The sequence below is a fragment of the Amblyomma americanum genome, chromosome 3 (assembly GCF_052857255.1).
Source record: "Amblyomma americanum isolate KBUSLIRL-KWMA chromosome 3, ASM5285725v1, whole genome shotgun sequence".
NCBI lineage: Eukaryota > Metazoa > Arthropoda > Arachnida > Ixodida > Ixodidae > Amblyomma > Amblyomma americanum.
Window position 1 is genome coordinate 50105822 of NC_135499.1, and position 27024 is coordinate 50132845.

Below are 27024 nucleotides of genomic sequence, written 5' to 3' on the forward strand. Positions count from 1 at the left end.
CTAACCTTCCTCATCCTTGGAACTCTTCGTTTCCTGCTCCTTGGGCTTGGAAGGAGCATCGCCAAGTCCGCCGCTGCTCTCCGGCTCGCTGGACTCGCCCTCAGACTCCATGACCACGTTTTCTTCGTCCACCCTGCGCCGTAAAATCAATGCCGCTCTTCGTTTTGCTCTCTAAATGTGTGAAGGGGGGCTTCAATAAGTTCGGGCTTTCATAGTGGTGCCGTCCGTGTCCGGTAATATTTCGTTTGGTGCGAGCAAGCAAAATGTTTGCAAGTTGATTCTGCACGGAATAGAGGCGAACCTTGGCAATCCTGGCAAATGTCCAGATTGTCCAGAGAAAAATGTTGAGTGTACCACGGCCCTCCACAGTGCAGATTCGGGGGTATCTTCTCGTAAAGAGAAGACTTGCTTTGAGGAATTAGAGGTATTCGGCTTATGAAGGCTTGCTGCTTGCACACGTTACTGTTGCGAATGCTTAAATGAGGACTTTCTGGCCATTCTGCAAATACCTTTGGCAGTGAAAAGCGCAAAAAAAGGAAGAAAGAGAGTTAACGTTTCTGGTAACAACGCGTATTTACCTTGTCTTAGTTTATCCATTCCTGCTCCTAACACCGAGCGGTGTCGCTTTGAATTCTACCACACACAGTCTCCCAAGAACAAATGTAACCTCGTCCTGGCGTCCGCAAAACGCTATACACATCCAGCGTTGCGTTGTAGGGGACTTTATTGAAGCAACGACTCAGAAAGCTTAAGCGAGCGATAAGGCGGACACAGCGTACTACGTTATCAGTTAACCATGACTGCAATACGCTCTCACGACGACGCTGCTAACAAAGCATCGTCAGCGTATCACATTAACCCGATTCATTGCCATAAGTCGCACAATAAACTGTTTCTTCGCTGCAGCAGAATGTACTGGAATTGTCTGCTTTTTGCAATTAATGCAGTGATAGTATTGACGTAGTTAAATTATCGGTTCTAGAACTAGTTTTTGCTACTGTATTCTGCAGACAATGGGCTAACATGTAGATAAATGGTCTCGCTGGTTGCTTGTTCATCACCCCACTCTCGCAGCAGCCTCTCGACTTTATACTAGGCGCGCCTGTCTTTCTTGCCGCTCAGACGACGCACGACGCTAATCCAAATATATTGCTGCGAATCTGTGCACTGCTTGTTTGTTCATTTTTCAAGGCAGCCGGCAAGAAGCTTAATCGTTTTTGTGCAAAACGCGACCAGATTTATCTAGATTGATCGCATCGAGCCGGAGCTGCTTCTACATTGTTTCATAATGTTGTAATTTTTCACGTCGTATCTCGAAAGTTCGCTATCAGCTTTAAATTGAGCACGGCCGAGAGCGGCGGGCATTCTGTTCGGCGACCGCCGAGCACGCTTGTTCCTACGCCGCAGCCGAGTCTTTCAGTTATTTGTGAGCGCAAATCAGCCTAATAAAGAGTTTCGTTTGGAAACCATTTTCGCTTTATTCCTGCACACCGGACTGCCGTCACTACTACGTGACATCTGGTGGAGGTACGGGATAGCGTCTATGTACCGGGCACCCCCTGTAAGCCGTGCCACAAGCCCTCTGCGTTTCACACCGGAGGACGAGTCACCAGCTCACCGAGCCAACCGACGTCTTCAAGGGGCGTAAACTGATTTCGGGGCCGTGCCGGACCACATCCGACAGAGAAAAGACGCTGCTACGAGCACCGCAACCTCGCCAAAGATGTCGACACGATCATACTGCAGCAGCCGCGGGGGCCACCATCTTTCAATGGATCCCTAGACGAAGACCCCGGAAAATTGTTACACCAATTTGAGCGCGTGGCATCACTCGACAAGTGGGATAATGCGGCGAAAATTTGGCACCTATACTGAAGCGAAAAGCTTCACTACGCTTGTCAACACCACGCTTCGCGCGAGCCGGCGTATGTCGGAGCACGAGTGACATAACGCAAGGCGCAGGTGGCGGCTGGTGAGTTATGCGCATGCGCGAAAACGAGTGACGTCACGCGCCGCACAAGTGGTCGCTCCTCGCCGCAGCCGTCGCCGCCGCCGACTCTGTCACCTGACGCAGCAGCCGCGCGCTACTGCACATGTGCGTCATGTTCATGCGCAAGGAGGCTATGTATTGCGCATGCCAGAAAATAGGCGTGCGACATGTGCCATTGAATAACCAAGTCTGCGCCTATAGATAAACAATGTATACAATACCAGCGAAGCTACAAAGCATAACATGACGTCAAACCAAGCATAACTGAAGCTTTTCGCTTGTATATCCAGGCTTAACCAGAGCTAAGCCACTGCCTAATTTTTTCTCACTGGATGGCTCGGCACGTACGTGGTACGGAACCCACGAGTCGTTCCTAAAAACATGGGGCTCAAGAAGGAACTTTTGAAAGTATTCACCAATGTCGGGAGGAAAGAAAGAGCCGAACGACTCCTCGAGTCCAGGTTCCAGCTTTCGAACAAACCTGTCCGCCGTTACGTCGAAGAGATGTAGCGCCTCTTTTGCCGTGCCGCCCCGATATGACCGAAGAAAATAAAGTTCAGCTTTTAATGTGCGCCGTAAAAAAATAGCTTTTTTTAGGCCTAGTCCGCCAGACGCCAATAATAGTCGACGAATTCATGCAAGAAGCCTACACGATGGAAAAGACCGTCGATGTCCGGGCTCGGCAGTACAACCGCCTCCCTCTGTTTGTGCAATCCGTCCGGACACGACGACCACCACCAGCGACAACTTGCAGGAAGTTATCCACGAAATCATCCGCGAGGAGCTACGACGACTGCTGCCAGCTTCCCTACGGCCTCAAGCAGCGACCCTCATGGATGTGGTGCGAGAAGTGCAACAGGCATTTGGCACCGGGACTTCGACAGCCAAACAACCCCAGGCCATGCTACGTCCAGGTGCGCAGCCAAAGGCGTCCTCCCACTGAGCGTGAGGAGCTGTATATACACCGCTCCAAAGATCCCAATCGCCCGCCCACCCAGCTAAGTTATACAATACAATACAATACATCTTTATTTCCAGAAGACAACTGGATGGTCTCTTGGGCTAAAAGCTACACAAAAGCTTGACGAGGCCCAAGAGACCATTACAAGGCAGCAGCGTAAAGAATAGAAACATAATAGATGAATAGTACATAGGTAGACAGTAATAGGGAAATAATAAAACAGTTACTGTGACAGGTAATAATGATAATCACATAAAGCTACCAGTAATGAACTGAAACCAAAATAAAACAACTGAAAAGCACATACGCGGAAACAGCAAACAAAAATTAATGGATCACAACTGCACAAAACAGGAATGTAATTGTTTTTTGTTCAAGCCCACTGTGTGTCTATATTTGTTTAGTATTGTAGGGAGGTTATGGGTAAGTGACTGATATTTATAAAATGTACGAAAATGAGGAACTGCCCACGCATCAACATTTCTTGTTTGCACGCTAATATTTCGTCGCTCTAAGGATGCCAAGGACTTTAGAAGGTTAGTAACTTCAGGGGAGGAAAAGTAGATTGACTGTAATAGGCGAAATTCATACAACTTGTCTACACTTATGATATTGAATGATTCAAATGCTCCCACCAAAAAAGCCGACCTCTGGAGGACCCCCGACCACTGCTTCCACTGCGGCGAACCCGGCTACATTCTTCGTCACTGGCCCTACAAAAGAATGGGCTTGCGTGGCTTCTCAATTGATGCCCCATGAACCCGTCTCGGCCAAATACCGCGGAATGTCGACGAGCACCTGCTTCGAGGAGGAGCACGTGTCATCTAGCCGTCTCTACCGCTCCCCTCCTCCGTCCACGCCCCGTTTTGCGTCTCCGGGCCACAGCTACGCAGTGGCTCCCTTTAAGGCGAGGTTGTTCACCAGCGAAACGACTAAGATTCTCCACCGACCACGCCGCATGACGACGCCGCATCCACTACGCCGACAGCGCACACAAACACGAGCTCGATCCCGAAGCGACCGGTCATAATGACGCCCCCACCCAGAAAAGCCCTGACAACACGCCCTATCCACGATTCATATGCCCGTCGAAGCCATGACCCGACGCCCGAGGACGACGCCGAGCGCCGAGGAACATTCGCTGCGCAATTCAGGAAAATCACGACCGCGTGGGATGGCCCACAAATTCGCACCGCACGAGGACATCTCATTACGCCACCAGGAAGATGCACAGCGCGAGTGACTGTTAAGTGACATTATTATCCTACGACCTTCGTAGTGCTGCACCACTGTTCCCGCGATGTAATATTGGGCAAGGATTTTTTAAATGAGCATCAGGCGATCATTGACCTTTCTACGATCATCACGCTTTCTACGCGGACGATGCCGTCCCTTCGATGATAAAAATGAAGCAGCAAGCTCCCCTGAGTGTCGTCGATGAACAAGTGAGTGTCCCACCCCGATCAGGCGTCATGGTCACCATAGGTGCCACGGATGCCGGAACATAGGAAATTTCATCGAGGAGAGCACAGAGTTGCTTATAGAGCGAGGAATCAGCATCGCAAGAGGCATCGCATATTTCCGCATTGGTCAGTGGTCGACCTGAAATGCTGCTGAGGAACATCAGCGAAGAAAACCGGCACGTTAACAAAGGAACGACGATTACTTTCTTCGACGAACTATACGACGTTCGCGGCGCCTTCGCCCTACCCGATAGAGCCCCAGAAGATTCACCTAAGGAAGACCACAAGCGCGTCTTCGACATAAACAGCCATGCCCCGGAGAGAACAAGACCAGATCCGCAATCTCCTTCGAAGATGCAGAGAGTGCTTCTCGTCATCGCCGAAGGTCCGACAAACGCTAATTGCCCAGCATCACATTGTAACCGGCCAGTACGCCCGACCTCTCCGCCAGAGCCCCTACAGTGTGTCACCCCGAAAACGACAAGCCATCTGGAACCAAGTGGAAGACATCCTTCGCGATAACGTCATCCAACCGCGTCGAAGAGCCGCTGAGCGGCACCGGTGGTTCTGTTGAGGAAAAAAGACGGCGCACTTCCATTCTGCGTCGATTACCGTCGCTTAAACAACATAACGAAGAAGGACGTCTACCCCCTTCCCCACATAGACGACGCACTTGACTGCTTCTGTAAGGCCAAGTATTTTTCATCGATGGATATCAACTTTGGCGGCTGGAAAATTTAGGTCAATGAAATAGATTGTGAGAAAACCGCATCCATTACTCAGGATGGCCTCTTCTTGTTCAAGGTGATGTCTTGGTCTCTGTTCTGCACCAGCGACGTTTCAGTGAGTAATGGATACAGTGCCGGCAGGCCTGAAGTGGCAAATTTGTCTGGTCTATTTAGATGACGTTGCTCTCTTCGCCTCGAATTTTGAAGAGCACCTAAAAAGCTTCGAACAGTACCAGAAGCAATCAAGTCGTCCGGTCTGTCCTTGACCGCAGATAGGTGCCACTTTGCCTAAGAAGAGGCGCTGTCTCTGGGCCACATCGTCAGCAAGTAGGGAGTACGCCCATACCCGCGGAAAACAGCTGCTATTGCACAGTTCCCACCGCCGGCCGATAAGAAAGCTGTGCACAGATTCTTCGAACTGTGCGCTTATGCGCTTATTTCCGAAGATTTGTCAAGACTTATCGCCCATCGCCAAACAACTCACCCAACTGACATGTAATGGCAGAAGTACCCTGTAAACAGAACGCGCCGCAAGCAGAAGACTTCAGGGATCTTCAGCGTCGTTTACAGTTCCCACCAATCGTCAAGAACTTTGTTGAAAACTACGAGTCGAATTCATACCGACGCAAGAAGCGTAGGCTTAGGCGCCGTCCACGTTCAGAAAACCGACGGACTGGATAATCTAATCGCATACGCTAGCCGTTTCCTGTCTAAGGCCGAGGCTATCTATTTGAAAGCTGAGGAGTGCCTTGCCATCATCTGGGCTACATCAAAATGCCGCCCTTACCAGTATGCGCGACCGCTCGGGGTGGTCCACAATAACCACGCACTGTGCTGGCTTGCCAGTTTGAAGGACCCTTCCTGCCGCCTCGCCTGATGGAGATGGAGTCTGCATATCCAGGAGTTTGACGTCGCCGTCGTTTACAAGTCCGGACGCAAGCACTCTGATGCCGACAGTGGTGCAGGACGGGGCTTATTAATTTCAATCTTTTTTAGTTTGCCCAAGCATAACGAATGTCTGTCACGAGCCCTTGTAGATGCCCCGCCGCCGGACGAGGTTGAGGGCGCTTTCCTGGGCCCATCAGCTCCAGCTTCTCTGCACAGCAGCAAGGCTCGGACCCAGACTTAATACACCTCATCGAGAGGGCAAGATTTCTTCACTCCCGCCTCGTTCAAGCAAGGATTGTCTTCGTTTTGTGTACAAAGTAGTGTCCACGTAAAGAACTTCGCAGCGAACGTAATAGCCTTCCTCCTTGTTGTACCTGCTTGCCTCCGCGAAGAAGTTCTGCAGGTTTCACACGACGAGCCGTCAGCTGGACATATAGGGTTTACTCGCACCCTCCGCCGCATTCAAGACAAGTATTACTGGCCCCGACTGTCGGCCGATGTCGCACATAATGTGAAAACGTACGGAGATTGTCGGCGACGAAAGACCCCTCGCACCCGACAAGCAGCACTTATAAACCCCATTGAACCCCCCTCAAGGCCCTTTCAGCAGATCGCCATGTACTTGCTTGGTCCTTTTTCAAAGTCAACGTCAGGAAATAAGTGGATCATCATAGCGACCGACTACCTGACTCGCTACGCCGAGGCTAAAGCCCTACCGAACGGAACAGCAGCAGAAGTTGCCAAATTTTTCGTGGAGTGCATTCTTCTTCGACACGGCGCCCCCGATGTCCTCTTCACGGACAGAGGAGCAGCATTCACGGCGGAACTAACGCAAGCCATCCTGCGTTACAGCCAAACCAGCCACCGGAGGACAACTGCATACCATCCGCAGACCAACGGACTAACCGAGCGCCTGAACAAAACCATCGCCGATATGCTCGCCATGTATGTCGATGCCGAACACAAGACCTCGGACGCCATCCTGCCTTACGTCGTCTTCGCTTACTCCACCGCAGTGCAGGAGACCACCCAGATGACGCGTTTTGGCTCGTCCATGGCAGGGAGGCAACGACCACGCTAGACGCCATGCTGCCCAACGTTATCGAAGAAGATAACGTCGACGTCGCCACCTACTTTCACCGCGCAAAAGAAGCCCGAAGACTTGCCCGAAAACGGATCAAAGGCCAGCAGCGGACCGACGCCAGACGCTACACCCTAAGACGACGCAATGCGGAATACAAGCCAGGAGACCGAGTCTGGGTTTCGGCGCCGATTCCCCGCCGCGAATTGAATGAAAAACATTTTGCGCCGCTATTTCGGCCCTTACAGGGTTGTTCGTCAGCTAGGTAGAGTCGACTACCAAGTCGTCCCTGAGTAAATAGCTGCATCCTAGCGATGCCTCGCAAGACCAGAAGTTTTCCATGTCGTCCGACTAAAGCCCTGTTATGCGCGCTAAAGGGCGCTGTTTCCATTCTCGGTGTTTATTGTGTACTGTTCTTTTTATTGGTTGCTAGTCACCTTATTTGTTTAAAAGCATCCGGTCGATGTTTTTTTGTGAGCGGAGTAATTCCTCAAATCTGTGTACTGTTGTTTGTTCATTCTTCCAAGCTGCCAGCACGCGGCTTTCTCGCTTTGTTTCCAAGACGCGACCAGATTTATCTAGTTTGATCGCATCTAGGCGGAGCTGATTCTACGTTGTTCCAGAATGTTGTAACTTTGCAGGCGGTACCTCGAAAGTTCGCGATCGCTTTAAATTGAGCACGGCCAAGAGCGGCGGGCATTCTGTTCGACGGCCACAAGCACGCGTGTTGCCACACCGCCGCCGAGTCATTAAGTTCTTTATGGGCGCAAGTAAGCCTAGCGAAGAGTTTCGTTTGGAAACCCTTTTCGGTGTCTTCCTGCACACGGGACTGCTTCGCTACTACGTGAAAATATTCAATTGAAATAACCCCGGTAGGATGGCTTGACCACTCCACATGGTCCACTGTCTTCATTATCCAATCATTCAGAAGCGTAGAAAAGTGCTTCAGGCCGTAATTCTTTTGAAACACTCATCGAAATCCCCGATTCTTGCGTTCCTATGGAAGCATAACCTTTTTTAAGGATGCCCTGATCAACCTCTTCACTCATGTTACCTTGAATGCCTGAAGTAGACAAAGTCCACGAGTGGAGGATCATTCCTGTGCCATTACGTTTCCACCTCTGTGATTTAACGTGGTGAGCTGACGAGGTGTATATAAATTGCGTTTGGGGTGACGCATACAACGGAATCCCACCATTCCCGCACGGCAAGAACTTCGATTCATGTAATTACTGTTTTCCATTCGTGACCTATCCACGCCGGGCGTTCATTTACCGACACCATCCTGGAAACCCAATTCTTTTCGCAGATGTGCGGAGTATGAGCTCAGCTCCTTTCGTTTAGTTCAGCATTCTGCATATGACGTCTAACTGTCCATGAAGTTACTACAGAGCCAAATAGCAGAGTGGTATCATCTCAGATATCTATAATAGTGTACATTTTTCTAGGCTGGCGCGAAAAATGTCTTTCTCAACAACTTAGTTGTTCGTTCTGGCATCTCCTGCGAAGATCGAGAAACCAAACCTCCTTTGAACCTATATGACTTCAAAACTTGTGCAGGCGTAAGCTCCGGTACTCTGAAATCCTGTGATATCTTTTGGTCTTTCTTGATATAGTTGCTGCCGCAGATAACTCCTATTTGAAGAATGTATGATTTTTATGGGGGATATAACGTCCCAAACCGATCCAGGCTGTGAGGAACTGCGTAGTGAAAGGCTCCTTAAAATTCGACCACCTGGAGTTCTTTAACATGCACTACTACCTGATGGCGTTATGGTAACCTCACACCCTCACACTGCACGTATTGCTTATATATATATATATATATATATATATATATATATGCACTAATACATTAAACCTCAGAATATGTCACCTGAAAGCGACACAAGTTAATAATACTTAGAACAGACGGCAAATGAACGCAGTGAAAAGCGCCTATGAAAGGACAAAGCTGGAAAACGAACTGAAGGCAAACAGTTACACCTCCAAGGCCTCCAGACGAAGGAACGTGGTATTATTGCATCATAATATATTCAGAAATAGCAAATAGCCCTTTTGTATTCCTGATATTTTGACTTCATGCGAAAAAATAGTAAACACCCATATCTGTTTGTTCGATACTGTATACAGCGCCGAGAATTGTGTATGCATCGTGGGATTTTCGGTGTTGTGTTGCATTTCTTCTGTTGCGTCCCCTCGAGTAACCTTTTTCTTGATTAAAGCACCAGACACAAGCGCTCTTGCAACTTCTGTGTTCGGGCCTCCGCCAATTCAAACGTGTACCAACAACATCCGCATAAGACAAGTGACATTCGGCGGTAATTGGTTCAAATGACAATGTGCGAGAAAGGAATGCGCACTTCAAGAGCACGTCCTCCAGTGACGTGGCGGCCAGGCCCAGTGTGAAGATGCCGAGCGAACGTTTGTTTGCCTCGATGGCCTGCAGCAACTTGACTAGCTTCACGTGCTCCGGGTTGCCGAGCGAGAACACGAGGAAGCCTCGGCGCTCGAGAAACACTTCTGCGCCCTCAACGACGGTCTTGACGAAGCCGATTATGTGCTTCACGTTTGGCATCTCGGTCGTTGTCATGTGCAGCCGGTAACCAATCCCTGCAACGGCACGGAATGATGACGCCTACGCCATGAGTTGTATCAAGCCCAGATGCCCTGTACGTTAGACTTAATATTATTCACAAGCGACATACGGAACATTACCAACTACAGCGCCATCTGTTGGATACCAGCAGCGAAACCGTCTAACTCAGTGACTATCAACAGTTCTGCATTGGAGTGCATTTTACTTATTTCACATATTCTATCCACTCATTTAACAAAGTGCTTGAGGACTGAGTGCTTTGTCATATAATGCGACAAAGACGATGCGAACAAGCTCTTCGTGGCGTTGGAATTTTTTTGTATCGATCCAGATACGCTATGAGCTATCCGTTTCCAGCAAACTTCATAACAAATATCATTCTCATTGCAAGCGGGGCTTCAAGACTGTCGGTAAGTTAATTTTTTACGAAAACAACGAATCGCTGACCGAAATATATATTTAAGAACTGCGCCAAGATTAGTGTTTTCTGGCATGTAGGCGCAATGCCTTATGCAGCCCGTATCGAGAAAGAAGGTTAAAGAAAGCGCTTCAGAACCAAGCGAATTATGAAAATTACCTACAGAGTGTGGTGCACCACCTAAGACATGCCACAGAAGGCATCGTGTTGGCGGCGAATAGGTGCATTACCGAGCAAAATAAACAAAAGGTTTGTTTGTCTTCGTACTATGATTTAGAAGAGCAGTATACTTCGCAACTAGGATACATCTGACGAACTGTCAGCAGTTAGTGCATTTCATTGTAAAAGAGGCCCACCCACAAGCAGAAGTATGTATAGCGCAAAACTTCAGCTCAGTTCCTCTTGCATTGTTCATTTGTATCTCTTATGCTGAGCCTTTCATGAAGATCCTGGCGACGAGCGGAGAGGTTTCTAAGCGCTCATAACTTGAACAAGCTGCGCAGCCTAATGCAAGGCGGTTACTGTACACTGGCATAAATCGGCGCTGGTCTTGTCAATAAAATTTTGGCAGTGGCTTACCTCGGCTATGACAGGATATGCGTAGCAAAAGCTAATGCCGGTTAGCCTTGGTTAATATTGATGGCAAGTCCAGGTTAGTCTGGTTGTGTAGCTATTATATTATTATCCGACATGTTAACAGGCATGCGACGCTGCTGGCGAAGCGAGCGCAATGACGAGGAACACCGTGTGACGTCATACCAAACGGCGGCGAGCCGCGCGGCGTGACGTCATGCCAGATGGCGCAGCGAGTGCGCGAAGTAGAGTAACCGTCTCACGTATCTCGATGGACACCCGAACCGCGCCGTAAAGGAAGGGATAAAGGAGCGAGAGAAAGAAGAGAAAATTGAAAGTTGTATTTTGAGGAAAGGCGCGACGCTGCGCAGCGGCGGAACACCTGTGGCTCGGTGCTACTAGTGGCCATGCGCAGTAGAGACTAGGGAGCGAGAGAGAAATATTCACGGCGAGGCGCGCGTTGTGGTGTCATGTGCCTCCTCGGAGCACCACCACGGCGAAATCGCAAGTTCGCGGCCAGTAAAGCATTCGCTTTAAAACGTTTATCACCTACTTGGCTCCAGAACCGCTCCCAGTTACTTTTGTTCCATAAATTTCTGGTTGACAGAAAACTGCAGATAAAAAAAATACCTGCGCCTGTTCAATGTGTGGAAGAGAGCCAATGCGGATTGGTGATGAACGTCACGCTGCATTCGGTACATATTTCTCCGCTGGCCGTCACCCAGCACGCCGCTCGTAATGTTTCCAGTAGCTAACATTAAGCGCAATACACGCACTACACAAACCCATGCATCTTTCCTGCAAACCTCTGCAATATGACAGCTTTTCCACTCTTGTCTCCAGAGTTTTGAATTGGCTGCCGTCCTATTACAGCTGCTCTACAGGATCCAGAAGCTGGCACGCTGGCCTAGAACCTACTGAGACGGCCGCACACCTTAGACTCGCTTGCTTAGATTTTATTATTTTATTTACTTATTTAGAATACTCCCAGTCTTTGGTTGAGAACTTAGCAGGTGGGTATTGCATGCATCGGAGTTTCTAAAAGAAACTCTGCAAAAGACAATAAATTAGACAATTCATACAGCACACAAAACTGAAAAGAAGCTAACACATTTGCACAATTTCAAAACTGTAAACATGGGCACAAAGCTCAGTCTACTTCATTAAATATTAAAAATGAAGGAAAAGTTCCTAACCTCGTCACAAGTGTTTAAAATGCAGCGTCTAGTGGGAAACAGAAATTGAACATGGATCAGCATGAGTAATCGATGCGTCCAAGCGGTTCCATTCTCTTCTTACTATCGGGAAGAGGGTCTGAAACTGTCGCTGTGGTATGGATATCCGGTTAGCGTATACGTGTGCTGATTCCTTAACGTTTGTTTCCGTGACAGTAAAATGTACTTTGGTGAACCGACCTTAAAGGTATTATTAAGAAGCTGATAGAGGAATTTTAGACGCGCCCGCTTTGTCCTTGTTGATAGTGTTTAGAGCCCAGATATTTCAGCTAGTTCTGTTTGCGAGTCTGTCTGTTGTGAATCAACCTCAGTGATTTATGCTTTATTCTTTCAAGTCGTAAAATATCATAAACAGACTGAGGAACCCAAACAGCGTTAGCATATTAGGTACAGGTCTAATAGACGTTTTGTGAGCTAAAAGTTTTGTTTCTGCTTACGCAAGGCGAATATGACACCTTATAAGGAAAAACAGCTTCCGCTGTGCAGTTTAAAGGATGTTGCCTGTGTTTGCCCCATATAAGATCGTTACTTAATGTACCGCCCAAGTATTTGGGTTCGTTGACGAAGGCAGTGGAGTACCATTGGCTTTGTACAAAAACTCGATGGTTGTTTTTTCTACTCAGTGCAATTGCTTCAAATTCCAGTTTGTTATTTGACATTTGCCGGTTATTACACCCGTCTAAATGTTTTGTTTGTTAAGCATGGCATGATCTTCCTATCTTTCGATTTCTCTGTACATTATGCAGTTATCAACAAAGAGCTTAATGTAACAGGTAATATCGGTGGTAAGGTCAATAATAAAGACTAGAAAAATCAAGCACCTAAGGACAGAGCTTTGAGAAGTTCCGAATGTGACTGCAAACGTTTTGGATTGAATGTGATGACACAAAACGAAGTGGGAAAATGGCCGCAAGAAATCTTCAATCCAAACCAAAAGTTTCCCGTCCCCGATGAAACCCCGTAGTTTGGGACTAGTTTGGAATTGCATACAACCTCGAAAGCTTTAGCGAAGTCTAGTAATATGACGTCAATTTGGCTGTTATTGCCAATACTTCAAGCAAGGTCATAATCAACTCCTGTTATTTCATCACTCATGGCCTGCGAAAATGTTGAGTATATATGCTACGCACATTTTTGCGATATGTTTGCTGTGCAAGAAAGACAGTTGGGGCTCGATGCTCCAGCAGCCAGCGCCGACGAAGCACAAAGACGAAGTTGACGAAACTCGGGTCTGTCCTCACATACGCTGATCTCTTCAGCACCGCTGTTATAGCAAATATTGTGGCCATCCACATTGTTTTATTTGCCTTGTAACACTTGGTGGAGGTGCCGCCTGGTCTCACGCTGGAGCTACGCAGTCGTACCTTACCAGCCTCTACCACGATGACCGACACCCCGACCCAAGCTGGGCAGCCTCTTCCATCCGCTGTCATCTGACAGGTGAGCTACATGCTACACCGTGGAGTGATCCAGCCCTCTCACAGCCCGTGGTCTTCTGCGGTTGTGCTTGTTAAGAAAAAGGACGGTTGAACTAGATTCTGCGTAGACTACCGCCGGCTAAACACAATTACTCGGAAGGACGTCTGCCCCCTGCCTCGTGTCGATGACGCGCTTGATGACTCCCTTCAGGAAGGAAGACCTTTTCCTCTTCGGACTTGCGCTCTGGGCACTGGCAGGTGCTGATGGCCCAAGATTTTCAATGTGGCGGCGTCGTTTTGAATGCGGGTCGCGTCTTGGTCGAGGTTGTCATTTTGTGCGGCATCGGTGCAGCGAGTGTAGCTCCTTCATGCGGCGTAACGGATGCAGCGTCTTCATGGGGCGTGGTTGGTGGAGGATCTTTGGAGTTTCGCTCGTGAGCAACCTCACCTCCATAGGTTGCTGTCTTTAGTTTCCCCTACGGGGGCTGGGAGACCTTCCTCGTACCGCGGCTGCTTAGTTGCGGCGTGGCGATGAAAAGCGCGGGGTTGACGGCGATGGTGAGCGCGAAAAGCGGTTCGGCCTGTACTCCTCTCGACGCAGATACACGCCGATTTCCTGCGGACGTTGGCCGAAGCATGGTCGTGAGGCCTCAACAGCAAATCCTCGAAGACCAATACGTCGGTACGGGCAGTGACGGAGAATATGGCCGGCCTCTCCGCAATGGAAGCACAACGGCCGGTTGTCGGAAGTCCTCCAGGCGTCGCATTTCCTGCGGCTTCAGCGTCGCTCATAGGCTGGGCGGGCGGGGGCAGGGAGGCGGCGTTCGGGAACAAGTGGTTCAAGTCGAAGAGGACGTAGGGGTTGTCGTTGGGGCTGATGAGTGTGTACTGCAGCGGCCTATCATGGCTTGGAGTTCTGTGGCGGTCGGGGTGCCAAGTGCCTGTTGCACTTCTCATACCACATCCATGATAGCCGCTGCGTGCGGCTGTGGGGAGGAAGGCAGTCGGCGCAGCTCCTCGCGGACGATTTTGCGGATGACTTCCCGCAAGTTGTCACCAGTGGTGGTCGATGTGTCCGGACGTATTTCACAGACATAGAAAGGGCGATTGTACTGCCGAGCCCGGACGTCGAGAGCCTTCTCGATCGTGTAGGCTTCTTGCATGAATTCGTCGATTGTTTTTGGCGGCTGGCGAACGAGGCTGCCAAAGAGTTGTTCCTTTAGTCAGCGCATTAAAAGCTGAACTTTATTTTCCTCGATCTTCTCGGGTTCGGCGCGGCGAAATAGGCACTTTATCGCTTCGACGTAACCACGGACGGGCTCGTTCGGAAGCTGGATTCTGGACTCTAGCAGTCCTTTGGCTCTTTCTCTCATCACGACATTGGTGAATACCTTCAAGGATTCCCTCTTGAATAGCTGCCACGTCGTTAGGGACGACTCGTGGTTTTCGTATCACGTACGTGCTGAGCCCTGCAGTGAGAAAAATACGTGCCTAATTTTTGCCGCGTCATCCAGCTTGTTGAATAATGCCACGCGCTCAAATTGGTCCAACCATTCTTCGGGGTCTTCGGCTAGAGATCCGCTGAAAGTTGGCGGCACCCACGGATGTTGCACTATGATCGAGGTCGACATCTTTGGCGATGTTGTGGTGCTCGTAGCAGCGTCTTTTCGCTGTCGGGTTCGGTGCGGCAGGGTCCTGATCTCCCTGAAGACCTCTGATAGCTCGATTAACTGCTGCTGTCGCTACTTGAAGGGGGCGTCGGTAACATCGAAGGCTGCCCAGCACCTCCACCAGATGCCACGAAGTGGTGACTGCAATCCGGAGAGCAGAAAGTCTGCGAAAATGGTGGCTAAACAAAACTTTATTTGGGCTGACTTGCACCCACAATGGACTGAATCACTCGGCGGCAGCGTAGCAACAAGCGTGCTCTGTGGTCCTCGAACAGAATCCCTGCCGCTCTCGGCCATGCTCAATTTAAACCTGATAGCGAACTTTCGAGATAAAGCGTGCAAAGTTACTATAACATTCTGGAACAACGTAGAATCAGCTCTGCCTGGATGCGATCAATCGAGATAAAATGTCGCCCGCATCAGTATGAAGCCGGCACGATGAAGGAAATGATTGATTTACTGGCTGCAGTGCTATAACGATGGCGTGCAGCCGAACGGCGCGTGATGCCATCACGAGGAGGCAGCGCAGTTCGGTTGCACTTCGGCGTCGTCATCCACTGCGGCTGGTGCTGCTCTTGCTGCGGTAAGACCGCTGCTGCTGCTACAGAAGCCCCCCCCCCCCCCCCCCCCCTGCTAGTGAAGGGGTCCGGTGAAGCTGGAAGCCAGAACGATACTTTCCGCTTCTGAGGAGTGGCGCGGAAATATGGTGGAGGAGGGAAGCTGGCCGGTTGGGGCAGAAAAAGCACACATGAAGGTCCAGTGGGCGGGGCGTACTCTGTGAAGGCTGGCTTCAAGAGGTCGATTGAAATGGTATCAGTGCGCCCATGAATATCAACGATGAAGAACCTCGATGTTCTTTCGAGTACACGGAAGGGGCCGTCGCAGTGTCGCTGAAGCGGCTTGCGGACACAGCCTCGGGGAACAAAAACAAAGACGTGTGTGCAAGTCGCTAGTTCGGATGGAACATGTGAAGATGGTCGAGACTGGCGTCGGAGATGTGGCGCTCTGAGATGACGGCAACAATAGCGAAGCTGTGTCACGTGATCGGTAGGGTCGGGACTTGTAGACGAATCAGTAGATTCGAAAAATTCACAGAAAGACGCAAGGGTGAGTCGAATACAAGTTCTGCCAGAGTGCAACGCAGATCTTGTTTAAGTGTAGCATGGAGGCTGATCAGAGCCAGTGGTAGAGAGGCAGTCCAGTGGGCGGTGTCGAGTAGGGCTTTGAGGGATGTTTTTAGCGAACGATGGAAGCGTTCGATCATGCCGTTGGCGATGTGATGGTAAGCAGTAGTTCTTATTCGGGAAGTTCCAAGTAAAGTCATAAGGTTATTAAAATGTGAAGATTCAAACTGGGTGCCACGGTCAGTGGTGATGGTCGAGGGAACCCCTTAACGGGAGACCCAGCCGGCGACGAATGTTCTGGTGATGGTGTCACTGGTGGCGTCAGGCAGAGGGAACACTTCGGGCCAGCGAGTAAGCCGATCGATGCAAGTACGAAGATATGACTGTCCAGCGGAAGGTGGCTACGGACCCTAGATATCGAGATTAACGTTGTCAAACCGGGCTGACGGCGGAGGGAACGAGCCGAAGGGAGAGATCGTTTGTCGCTGAGTTTTAGACTGCTGGCAAGCCAGACAGGCACGGGTCCAGGCGCGCACGACCTTGTTGATGCCGGGCCAGACGTAACGTTTTGTGAGAAGATGCTGCGTGACGCGAATTCCGGGATGGGACAGGCCGTGGAGGGCGTCGAAGACAAGACGACGAAAGGCAGAGGGGACCAAAGGCCGCGGAGTGCCGACCGATGTGTCGCAGATGATCGAGACTGAGCACGAATGGAGGAGAATTTCACGGAGAACAAGTGATCCGGTGTCCTTGCGAAGGTCAATAACTTCCGAGTCATGCTGGTGTGCTTCTGCGATGGCGGCAAAGTCGAGGTTCGGTGATGGAGCAGCAGAGGCGACGGAAGCAGTAACACGTAACAGAGCATCCGCCGGCGCGTTGCAACACCTTGCACATGTCTGATGTCGGTCGTGAATTCTGCCACGTACGGAAGGCGACAAATTTCACGGGGCAAGAATTTACTGCTCCCGATTTGATGGCAAAAATAAGTGGTTTGTGGTCGTTGACGATGTGGAACTGCCGACCTTCTAGGAAGTACTTGAAATGCCACACGGACGTGTACATGGCAAGTGTTCTACCTTTCATTATCTACGCATACAACTCTGCAACGCAAGCAACCATGGGTTCTTCCCGTATTTTCTTCTCGACGGCCGGGAGCCTTTCTTCTCGACGGCCGCTGCGCATGCACGAAGAATGCCGTCAAGTCGCCCGTTCCCCTACATCCCACGAACAGCACAATCAGCAAAGCACCCCCGCCGCTTCTACCTTTCTGCTGCCCTCTTATCGTCCTGAATCCTCGGTTTGACTTTGGGTGCCTTCCTCTAGACTGGCCCAGTCTACAAAACTGCTTTGCAAATTCCAGGGCTCCTACAGCGTTGTTCAGCAAACATCTCCAGTCAATTATCTCGTCGAGCCTCCCACGCCTTCAATTGATCACCGTCGCCGCGGCCGTGAAATTGCACACTTCGACCGGCTGAAACCCTACTATGACATTCTGTAGGAAAACAGCGAAAAAACAAACCTTGATGCAGTTTCCTATTATGACCGAGCTACCGCCTCGTCCCCTTAGGCCGCCAGGGTTGCGCCTTTCACCTCAGGGGTATTGTGAGAAAGCCAGCTGGAGCTTGATGACCCCAGCGGCTAGCGCCGACAAAGCTGAAGCAGCTGGGGTTTTCCATCACGACTGCTAATCTTCTCAGCATCACTGTTCTAACAAAGAATGTGGCCGTCCGCAGTGTTTTATTTGCCTCGTTACAGTTGTTATCGTTTGTCCTTGTCTTCCCCACTTTGTAAAGCATTCGTTTTCGTAGTTCATTACTAACAAAAAGTAGGGTGGCGCTTCAGTCACCCTAAGAGTAGAACACGATAGCCTAGATTTCATATTTGTGGCAGTTTCTATTGCTACTTCTGTTTGTGTTTGCATGAGTTCCTTTAGAATTGTCGGTCCATCAACCGCCATATTCTGACTGCTAGCAGCAGTAGCAGGTATCGGCTATGCAGTGACGGTGCCGACATTTGCATATATCGCAACTTTTATTTATTTTGATATTGATTCTCTACCTAGGTTGCTGTCTAGAAACTCAGTGGGCAGGTTGTGATGATGTCACAAGGTCATGGCAGTTCTTTCGACCAGTCATTAACTTATTTGCAGCCTGCCACGGTGGGCATGTTGTGATAGTGTGAAAAGGTCACGTGACCTCTATCGGCCAAACAGGGAATTTCATGACACCGGACATTGGCGGGATTTGATGCGACAGCGCTAATGCTATCGCATTGATAAATTATATGCGCGCGCACCGTATTTTCTTCGCAGAAAGATGGACGATCCGCAGCAGCGCACGCTTCCTGTCGAGATAATGGCCGACCGGTCGCCGAGGATGTCGGCTTCCTCGATGGAGTTTGTGGCCAGCAGGATGCCCCGCTGTGCGCGGTTCTTCAGGATGGCATGCCAGAGCGCATTGCGCGCCTCCGTGTCACAGCCCACCGTCGGCTCGTCAAGCAGCAGCATCTGCGCCGCGAGCAGCGGGCGGAGAATACATCTTGTGTTTAAATATCACAAAGGACGCCTGATGAAGACAGACTGCTTGGGTGAATGGTTTTTCCTTCTTTGTATGACATCGTTCCTGAAATGCCTCGTTTACTTGGCAGTCGTTAACGCCAAACAAGTTAGATGAAAGAGGGCGCTGCCTTTTTTCCGTACGAGCTCACGGTGCTCAGGTGGGTGTCACTGAGCATGGTTGTTCCCGCCACCACCCCATTCTAAAGGGGACACTCTTAATACCCGTTCATATATACATGGACCATATAATTAATATAGGTAACAACACTTGCTGTCGGCCTAATTGATATATTTTCGTGTTTGCGAATACGTGTAGCGTGACGGACGAATAAGAACGGAAGACGAACAAGATTGCAGCGCTCAGGGCGCCATCGAAATGAGAACGAAGAAGGCGCTGCCTTCTGTCTGTGTCCTGAGTGCTCCCCCTCCGTGACTAGAAGCAAGCGCCATAAGAGTAGTGCTTGTCCCCTCAGTCTGCAGAAATTTGTCGTCTCTGTCGCGCTGCAAGCATTCGCTGAAAGCTCCTAACTGACTAGAGCGATATCAGCGGCCCACTCCAAAGCACACTCTCTCAACATTGATGGTAATCATGGCGGCAGCCATTCTTGCAACGCATAGCCATTCATTACCCTGCGGACAGAATTCATGGTGTGCTGAGCTGCAAACAACCATCAACATTTTAGTTCGCGTGATTCTAGCCGGTACCGCGATGGCTGCTGCAGAAAGCACTTCATTTATTTTACCCCTGAGAGCCCATGGCATTACAGAGGGGGAGTGGTGAAAACAAAAAAAAAAGAGCGATACTTATCGAAAACACGAAACTAAACTTACTGTACAAAAAATGTGTAAGGTTAGAAAGAACGTGAATATACAATGTCAGCTAAAGCAGCACGAAAAAGTTGGTTGCCAACGATATTCACGAGTTTTGCAGGAAGATGCTTTTATTCTTGTGCAGTACGCTGTGTGAATGGTTGAGCACGAGTTTCTGTTCATGATAATCGCAACTTTATGGGGACGGTCGATACGAATTGATATGTATGGAGGGGAATGTATGAGATTATGGTGCAGTGTGGGATGATGGTAAAATTCGTGAAAAAGCTGAGCCGACAAATTTTTTGACGATCGAGTCCGAATTTCATGTTAGTATGACTAGCTGAACTGTCATATTTTGATGGAATAAAGCGAAAAAAATTATTTTGAACCCGTTCAAGTGAATTGCATAGTTTCTCGTGATAATGGATCCCAAACCAGGCGTCGTGTATTCAATTTCAGGGGCGTTTTTGAGACACAGTGTTTACAAGTGGGAAAACATGATCATTAAAACATATTTTAAAGCTCGTTGAAGTAATGACTCATTAATTTCATGTCTTCTTGTTCAAGCACCCTTAACCCTACCATGACGCCATGCCATAGGCCAGCAAACTATGCAATGTCCCCACCTGCGGTTCACCAATCAGAGCAATTCCGAGCTGCAGCTTTCTTTTCTGGCCAGTGTTGAGGCGCTTAACGAGCTTGTCCTTGTACTCTTGTAACTGGAAGGACATGACGATCAGCTGGAGGGAGTCCAACGCTTGATGATCGCTCATTCCTCGTATCTGCAGGAAAAAAAACACAGGTCCTTGCAACAGGTTATGCAGTATCTCATAACCAGCACCGCGACGAATGCAGCGCTGCGCGTTCCGGAGAGAACAGGGCTGAAAAGCTAGACGATAATGATTGCACGCCCGTGTCCGAATACTTGTTTCGTAAATGAGCCGACAGGAGTTTCCGGTTGGAACCTCACCGGATTTAGTAAGGAAGCCTGTTCAGCCAACGTTAGTGGGTTTCTTTTGTTTTCCCTCTCCTTCACAATTCTGTTCACCATCGACTCAATAGACTGGACAGTGAATTTAGCTCTGCGAGAATGAAGAAATCAAGCATTCTCATGACCTTATCAGGACGAAGTTGTGATTTTTGAGAGGCCAGGTGCGTCATCCTCTGGACATGCAACAAACAGATGTACCCTGTTAATGCAAACTTCAGAGTACATAGTGGTTAATCTATTAGACCCGCACGTGCTCTTATGAAGTTCACATTATCTCTACCACTCTAGTAAAACCAACGCAGTCGAACGAAGCCGAAGAACGCCGGGACTGTAGGTCCACAAGAAGCAGTAAAAGGCACCGGCAGTATCGCGAAATTAATTTCGCGAGATACGCTTTCATAAAGTGCGCAGCATACTCTGCCGAAGAGCCAGAGGTTCTCCTCGACGGTCATCTCACGGTACAGGGCGAAGTGTTGCGGGCAGTAGCCTATGGCATGCCGCACAGCCTTCTTCATCTTGCGCACGTCCATGCCGTTGACGAAGCAAGTGCCGGTGTCCGGCTTCACTGACCCTGAGAGATCGGAAAGCAGGTGAGGACCACTAAGAGCTTGCAGAGGACGACACCGTTACACTTAGAATTGGATGGCCGCTTGAAGTCACCGCCATTTATGCCTTTTATTTTTTGCTCTCCACAAGAGCCATTACAAAAAATATATATTTTCTTTTGTAGCGATCGCTACATTACGGTAGCATTTCGAGCGTGGTTGCGCTGCCACCCTGTGGCTGTGCCGCCACGCTGTCCCGTGGTTGGTCACGTGGTTCAGAGCAGCTGCCGACGGCGCGGCGCCGTGGCTGATAGCTGCCGACGGCGCGGCGCTGTGGCTTATCACGTGGTTCGTCACGTGGTTGGTCACGTGACCAGCCGCGTGGTGCGGAGCAGCTGCTGCTGCCGGCGGCGCGGCGCGCCGGCGAAACCGAGCTACCACAGCTGTGCGCTATCAGCGTGTAAAAGGGGAAGAAGAAAAGGAGAAGAGGAAGAAACGGAGCGGCGAAAGACTGACTTTGCAATTCAACGCAAGTTCCACTCGGCCAGCTGTAGCTGTCGCGTCACTCCAGGTTTAAGCAGAGCTAAACCACCACCGATTTTTTTTTCGCCATGGTCATGCGCGGTGATTTGCAGACAACATCGCAACGATCACGAACAGAACTGAGCGTAATTTCATTGCGGATGATAAATGTCCTCCGCTACTGGACTGAAATATAGAGAGTGTGAACAAAATGCTGGAAAGATCGGTATTCTGGTGCGCTTTTGCACCGACGTGCCTGCATTCCGTCTGAAAACACTTGCTGCTTGAATATTTATATCAGCAGCGGAGAGTAACAGCATCCTTGTGCCCACGCACATGGCATCGAGTCACAACATTGTTGACAAAAGGAGCGTCTCCCTGGCGGGAAGTAGCTGTTTATTCACTAATTCTTCTCTACTTGTGTTTCATTTAAGCATGCTGCGATGTGCATGTGCAAAGTTCAGTTTATGCTCAAAAAGTTCAGCCGCATAAATTCATGGCTCGATAGAGCAATATTCATTGCGGAAGGCTACATGCAATAGTCAAGGGGTACTACAGCTTCAATGAACATGCTTCAGGATGCTTATCGGCATTTAGCCCACCTGCATTCAAAGGCGAACTCTCTAGAAAAACGGCGCCATTTCTCGTCCCAAGAAGTCCATCATCCCACTCTCGTTTTATTATGCCGAATGGATCTTCTGCACGTGCGCAGGACGTTCGTGGGTAAATATCAGTTTCCATGTAAATGCTCCGAAATATAAAAAGGATCGAACGGCTTATATGAAATGAAAACCTTGGATTATCACTGTATTGTTCTCCACAAGAGCTACACGTTTCCTTGAGATGCATCTGTGCAAGTATCGGTGTCAATCTAGGAAACACTGCTGCGCAGGAATAGCGGTGAAACACCTCTTCAACAAGTTGAATCAAATTATATTGCTCACCAACGATGGTCCGCAGAAGTGTCGATTTCCCAGCACCGTTTCTTCCAAGCAGGGAGGTTATGTGGCCCTGGAAGATCTTGAAAGTGATGTCTTTCAGAATGACCGTGCGGCATATGACGGGTCCAAAAGTCTGCAGAAAGTAACATGTGCGACAATTCATTCACTTACCGTGTAGCAAAAGATCGGCTCACGCCTAATTAAAATGCTTCAGAGAGAAACGGTCGGTCATTTTCGGTTCGGTTCTGACAGCTTGAGATTTCTTAGCAATGCTCTGGTACTAAAAACGCTAATTGAAATCAAAGAAAATTACGATGAACGCAAAACCGGAGTCTAAAGAGGGGAATGCCTCCATCAAGTATGCGCATACCTGCAGCTGCTCTACATTTGTACGCAGTAACTTGAATAGATACTGTTGCAGACTTCGCAGAAAGAACATATCAATATGTCTCTTTACACGTGCTGTGTTTCTTCGACCCCTGGCTGTTTTCAAGGGAAGTGAAACGTGACAGTTTCTTTTAACTGTGTTTCCCTCCATAATTTTGCATTTAATCCCTGTAATTACTTATGCGAGATAGTGGCGACCAGTCCTCCATCCCAATGTGGTGCAGGTGCTGCGCATGGCGTTTTGTTTTCGATTTCGCGAGATGAAAGTGACAGTGGGACCGGTATCGGCGTCATCTGTTGCTTTACGCCGTGGAGAGATAAAACGAACTCAGCATCGCCATGGCTTAATATGCGTAAATAGTGAACTGCGTTGGAAGTTCGCAAACTAATAACTTGGAGCACAGGTATGCCACGTGGATTTTCGTACGTAAACGATCACCTCTTTCCAACAAAAACATGCACGCCAGCTGGAGTAGATAAAGTTTCATTTATTAAAGCGACAGCATTAGAAACCGCCTCCTAAAGTAGACGAAATGGTTATTCAAAACTCGCTGATTGGTCAAGACAGTGTTGACGTCATAAGGTCACATGGCATGGTCGGGCGCTGATTAGACGAAGGAGTGCGAGGTGTCGTGAGACCACGTGACAAGGCCGAGCGCGGTGGCGAGCTCGACGGCAGGTGGCAGCTGCGCTATGTCGCGTGTATACGTGTCTAGAGAGCACCGCTTAGCAGGCTGGAATTCAGCTAAATCAACGCCGCGCGGGTCTACCGCAGTTGGAAATCCTCTCAGGCGGAGAGGGCGATCACGTAAGTATGTCGCTGAAGGTAGATTACCGGCGGCTACGCAGGCTCAGCGTGTGAGGCGAGCAGAAATGACTGAGGAGAAGCAAACCGAGCGGACTTCAGACTGGAACGCTATTCTCGATACGTAATATAATTTTCTCCTAAACCTTTCATTTTACTTAATTATTATTCTTAAGATAGCAGTTTCCTTCTCAAAGCGTGTCAACAGCTTTCTGTCGAATGGTTTGAAATGACGTGCAAGCCAATTTTGCATCGCTTCGAAAGAGTTGGTTGTGTAGCAAGAAATTGCTCTCATCACACCTTACAGGAGGCAAAACGCGTGTTTGGGCTGAGTAGAGAACCGCTGTACGCAGCGAGCAGTTACTGGCAATCGCACTGTTCGGATGCTGGCTCCGTTATAAGCATCTCTGGCGCTGGATAACGGATGCTGCCGAGGGATGAGCCCAGCATCATATGAGTGGATTTATTATAGAGTGTGCATCTAGAATTCACATCACAGCGTTTGACCTCCTTATCAAGCCACACTTGTTTTTTCACCACTAATTCCAAGGTCTCAGGACCGCATCCCGTCCGCGGCGGCCGCATTTCGATTCTGGCGGAATGTGCTCTGGGAGGTCCGAGCACGTTATAAAAAAAATGGGCACCACTTCAGCTCCATCTTTAAGGATATGACTCGATAAAGTTGGTGGGTCCCGTCAGCGGCTCCACTTACCCATGCAGACATGGACACTGTTTCCATATTATGTGAATATAAGCACGCGATATAGACATAAACACAAGCTGTACGAACGTGCCTGCACGGCCTAGGGGCAGCGTGTCCGACTCGCTATCCTAGGGCCAGAGGTACGATTCTCGATTAATTACCCAAATTTTCTTGCCGACTCAATTACGCTGGGCTCTTCCCCGAACGTGACCCTTAACGCTACCGCATCGAAAGAATTTCATCTGAATTAAATCGAGGCCCTCTATCGTAACCTCAATCCTAGCCTGTGTGCAGCTCCAGGTCGTTAAGCCCCATATACTATTACCATGCTACTTACTTCCTCCATACAAAACACGCAGTAAGGAGGACTTGAGCCATTTATGAGCCGCTCACAGTTGAGAGCGAAATATATTTTAAGAAAGCGACAAATCACACCCGAACTAAGCGCCAGCCAACAAGATACCTGGGAACCTATGCTGAAAATCTTCGCCCGAAGACCTCTCGGCATTAAACTTCAAACAGTAAATCAAATAACTTTTTTTTCTGCATCGACCGTGAAATTGAAACACTCGAGATGCTACAGGGTGCTTGCAAAAACCATGTAACGGCTTTCCAAAAGGACCAGCACCCCGTTTACAAAGCTAAACAGCAGGGGACAAAAAAGGAGCAAAGTAAAAGAAAAGCCTTGCAAGCATAGCGACAGGATTATAAAAAAAAACACGTATATTATGCGTGGGGCTAAAAACTTGGAGGCACAAGACTGCATGTGTTCACCATAACTTCAGTACAGATTCGCACTGTTGTATAGATTAGTATGACGATTTAAGGATATCATGTATAGGTTTTGTGCGTGAGTTATAAGGAGTGCTAGAAATGATCCTTACAGCTTATTTCTGCAGTTGGTAAATTTTAGACAAGTTTGTGTCAGTCGTAGTGTCCCACACCAAGTAACCATACGTTAATGTGGAGGCGAAAAAGAAATTGCATAAAAGGAATTGAATGTGTTCTGGTAAAAGTAACAGAAGCGTGTAACAATACGAACTCTCCGAGAAATTTTAGTGAGCTAAGTCGTTATGTGCATTCCATTGTATCGTTTTCCGAAAAGAACACCCAAGGTTTTTATTACCGGAATCAATTCTACGCCAGGATGATATTTGAATTAACTGGCTTATTTCAAGGGCAAAAAACTGCTGATTTTGTATTCGCGACATATGTAGTAAGGGAAGTTGTTTGACTCCAGGTGTTCAACACATCAAGCACTTCATTTGCTTTTTTTAGAAGACGTGGTAAACTGTGATGTGAGAAACATAAACTTGTGTCATCGGCATAAATAACGAATGAAGTATTTGCATCTATATTAACAAGGCCATCAATATATAAGTTGAAAAGCACTGGCCAAAGAATGATGCCCTACGGAACGCCGTGTAATAATGGTTTGAGGATGGAGCGAGAGCTGTTTATGTGCACCCTTTGCTGTTGGTATCGTAGGTAGGTAGCTACAGCTATCGTCAGCGATCTGGAACCAAGCTTTGCAGCACATTGCGAGCAAGAATGATCCGTGGTAGGCTCGCATACAGCGCTGGGCAGCCCCAGCAGCCTGAGATAGCAGAAGCGGCGGCACGTCACGCACCGTAATTAAACGCTGGCAGCTTTGATAATTACGGCTCTGATTTGACTACCCACGCTTGTTTTCCACGCTAGTGCGAACAAACTGTGAAGCGGAGTATTGGATCGTTGCAATTTACAAAACTCAAGCGCGCACTATCCGTACTCGCCTTATTGAGCTTGTAAAGGATGACGTTGGGCTCTAGTGTGGCAGCCACAGGCTCGAACAGGTCCGGGTCTTCCTTGATCGCCTTGGCTTCTTCGGCTGAAATTCCTACGCTTCCGTAGAGTCCCCAGTACTTTGGCTGCAGATAGCGCAACAAAACCACGAACCCATCACTTGAAGACAAACGGCACTGGGCAGTCAAAGGCAAGTTGCAACAAATGAGTTCTTATTTTGTGTGCCTGAAAGACCCGCCAGTCAAGATGAGAGTTCAAAGCCCGGCAAGAGCAACGCGGTAAATTGGAAGTCTGCGCAGTGAAGTTATCTGGTTCCACGGATCTATAGTAGGTATTTATTGAAGTGATGAAATCTTCAACGAGGTTCTGCTTCTGCGTTAGAACAATTTAAGCTTTTTTTATTGTTCTTCAAGATGTCGTTTGTCATCTACTGTCTACATTAGATCCGACTCGAAATCCAAGCACCGGCCACGCAGAAAATATCTGACGCAGATTTTATCCCATATAATAGAAAACTTGTTTATTTCTGTTTTGCTTATTTGCGCTTTGTTCGTTCCTTTGCATTTTGTTTGTTTGCTGCTCTGGTTGTATTTTGTTGGTTTCTTTGTTTTAGTGAATTTCGTTTGCTTCCTTTTTCACGCATTTTGTTTGTTTCCTTGACTGCTTCGATTTTGTTTGTTTGCTTATTGCGTTTTTCTTTGCTGGCTTGTTTGCTTGTTTGTTTCCTGTTCGTTTCATTATTTGCTCCATTGGTTGCTTGTTTGCTTGCTTGCATCCTTGCTCTTTTCATTATTGTTCGCTTGTGTGCGTGTTTGCTTAATTGCTAT

The 27024-nt window shown here is 48.7% G+C and overlaps 2 protein-coding genes across 2 annotated transcripts in view; both read right to left on the reverse strand.

Annotated features, from left to right (window-relative positions):
* On the reverse strand, window positions 1-22643 carry LOC144123713 (cholesterol transporter ABCA5-like). Its single transcript, XM_077656491.1, has 6 exons — window positions 22521-22643; window positions 20926-21080; window positions 20145-20300; window positions 18444-18654; window positions 9475-9724; window positions 1-133 (listed from the first exon to the last, which is right to left on the reverse strand). Exons 2-6 carry the CDS (start codon window positions 21037-21039, stop codon window positions 1-3), a joined length of 864 nt encoding a protein of 287 aa, XP_077512617.1. The 5' UTR covers window positions 21040-21080; window positions 22521-22643.
* The window catches only part of LOC144123714 (phospholipid-transporting ATPase ABCA3-like), a 22561-nt gene continuing 17291 nt past the window's right edge, over window positions 21755-27024 (reverse strand). The window contains exons 8-10 of the mRNA XM_077656492.1: window positions 26188-26322; window positions 22521-22650; window positions 21755-21762 (exon numbers count right to left, since the gene is read on the reverse strand). Coding sequence (XP_077512618.1) covers window positions 21755-21762; window positions 22521-22650; window positions 26188-26322 — 273 coding nt within the window. The remainder of the gene's footprint in view (window positions 21763-22520; window positions 22651-26187; window positions 26323-27024) is intronic.

What these genes read in the sequence shown, in the direction of transcription:
- LOC144123713 (XM_077656491.1), bottom strand. Translation starts at nt 21,039, where the DNA reads ATGGACGTGCGCAAGATGAAGAAGGCTGTGCGGCATGCCATAGGCTAC. An exon ending in ACCTCTGGCTCTTCGGCAGA is followed by an intron (nt 20,301 to 20,925) that starts GTATGCTGCGCA and finishes TTTTTCCTGCAG; the next exon opens with ATACGAGGAATGAGCGATCA. An exon ending in CTCTGATTGGTGAACCGCAG is followed by an intron (nt 18,655 to 20,144) that starts GTGGGGACATTG and finishes CTCGCGGCGCAG; the next exon opens with ATGCTGCTGCTTGACGAGCC.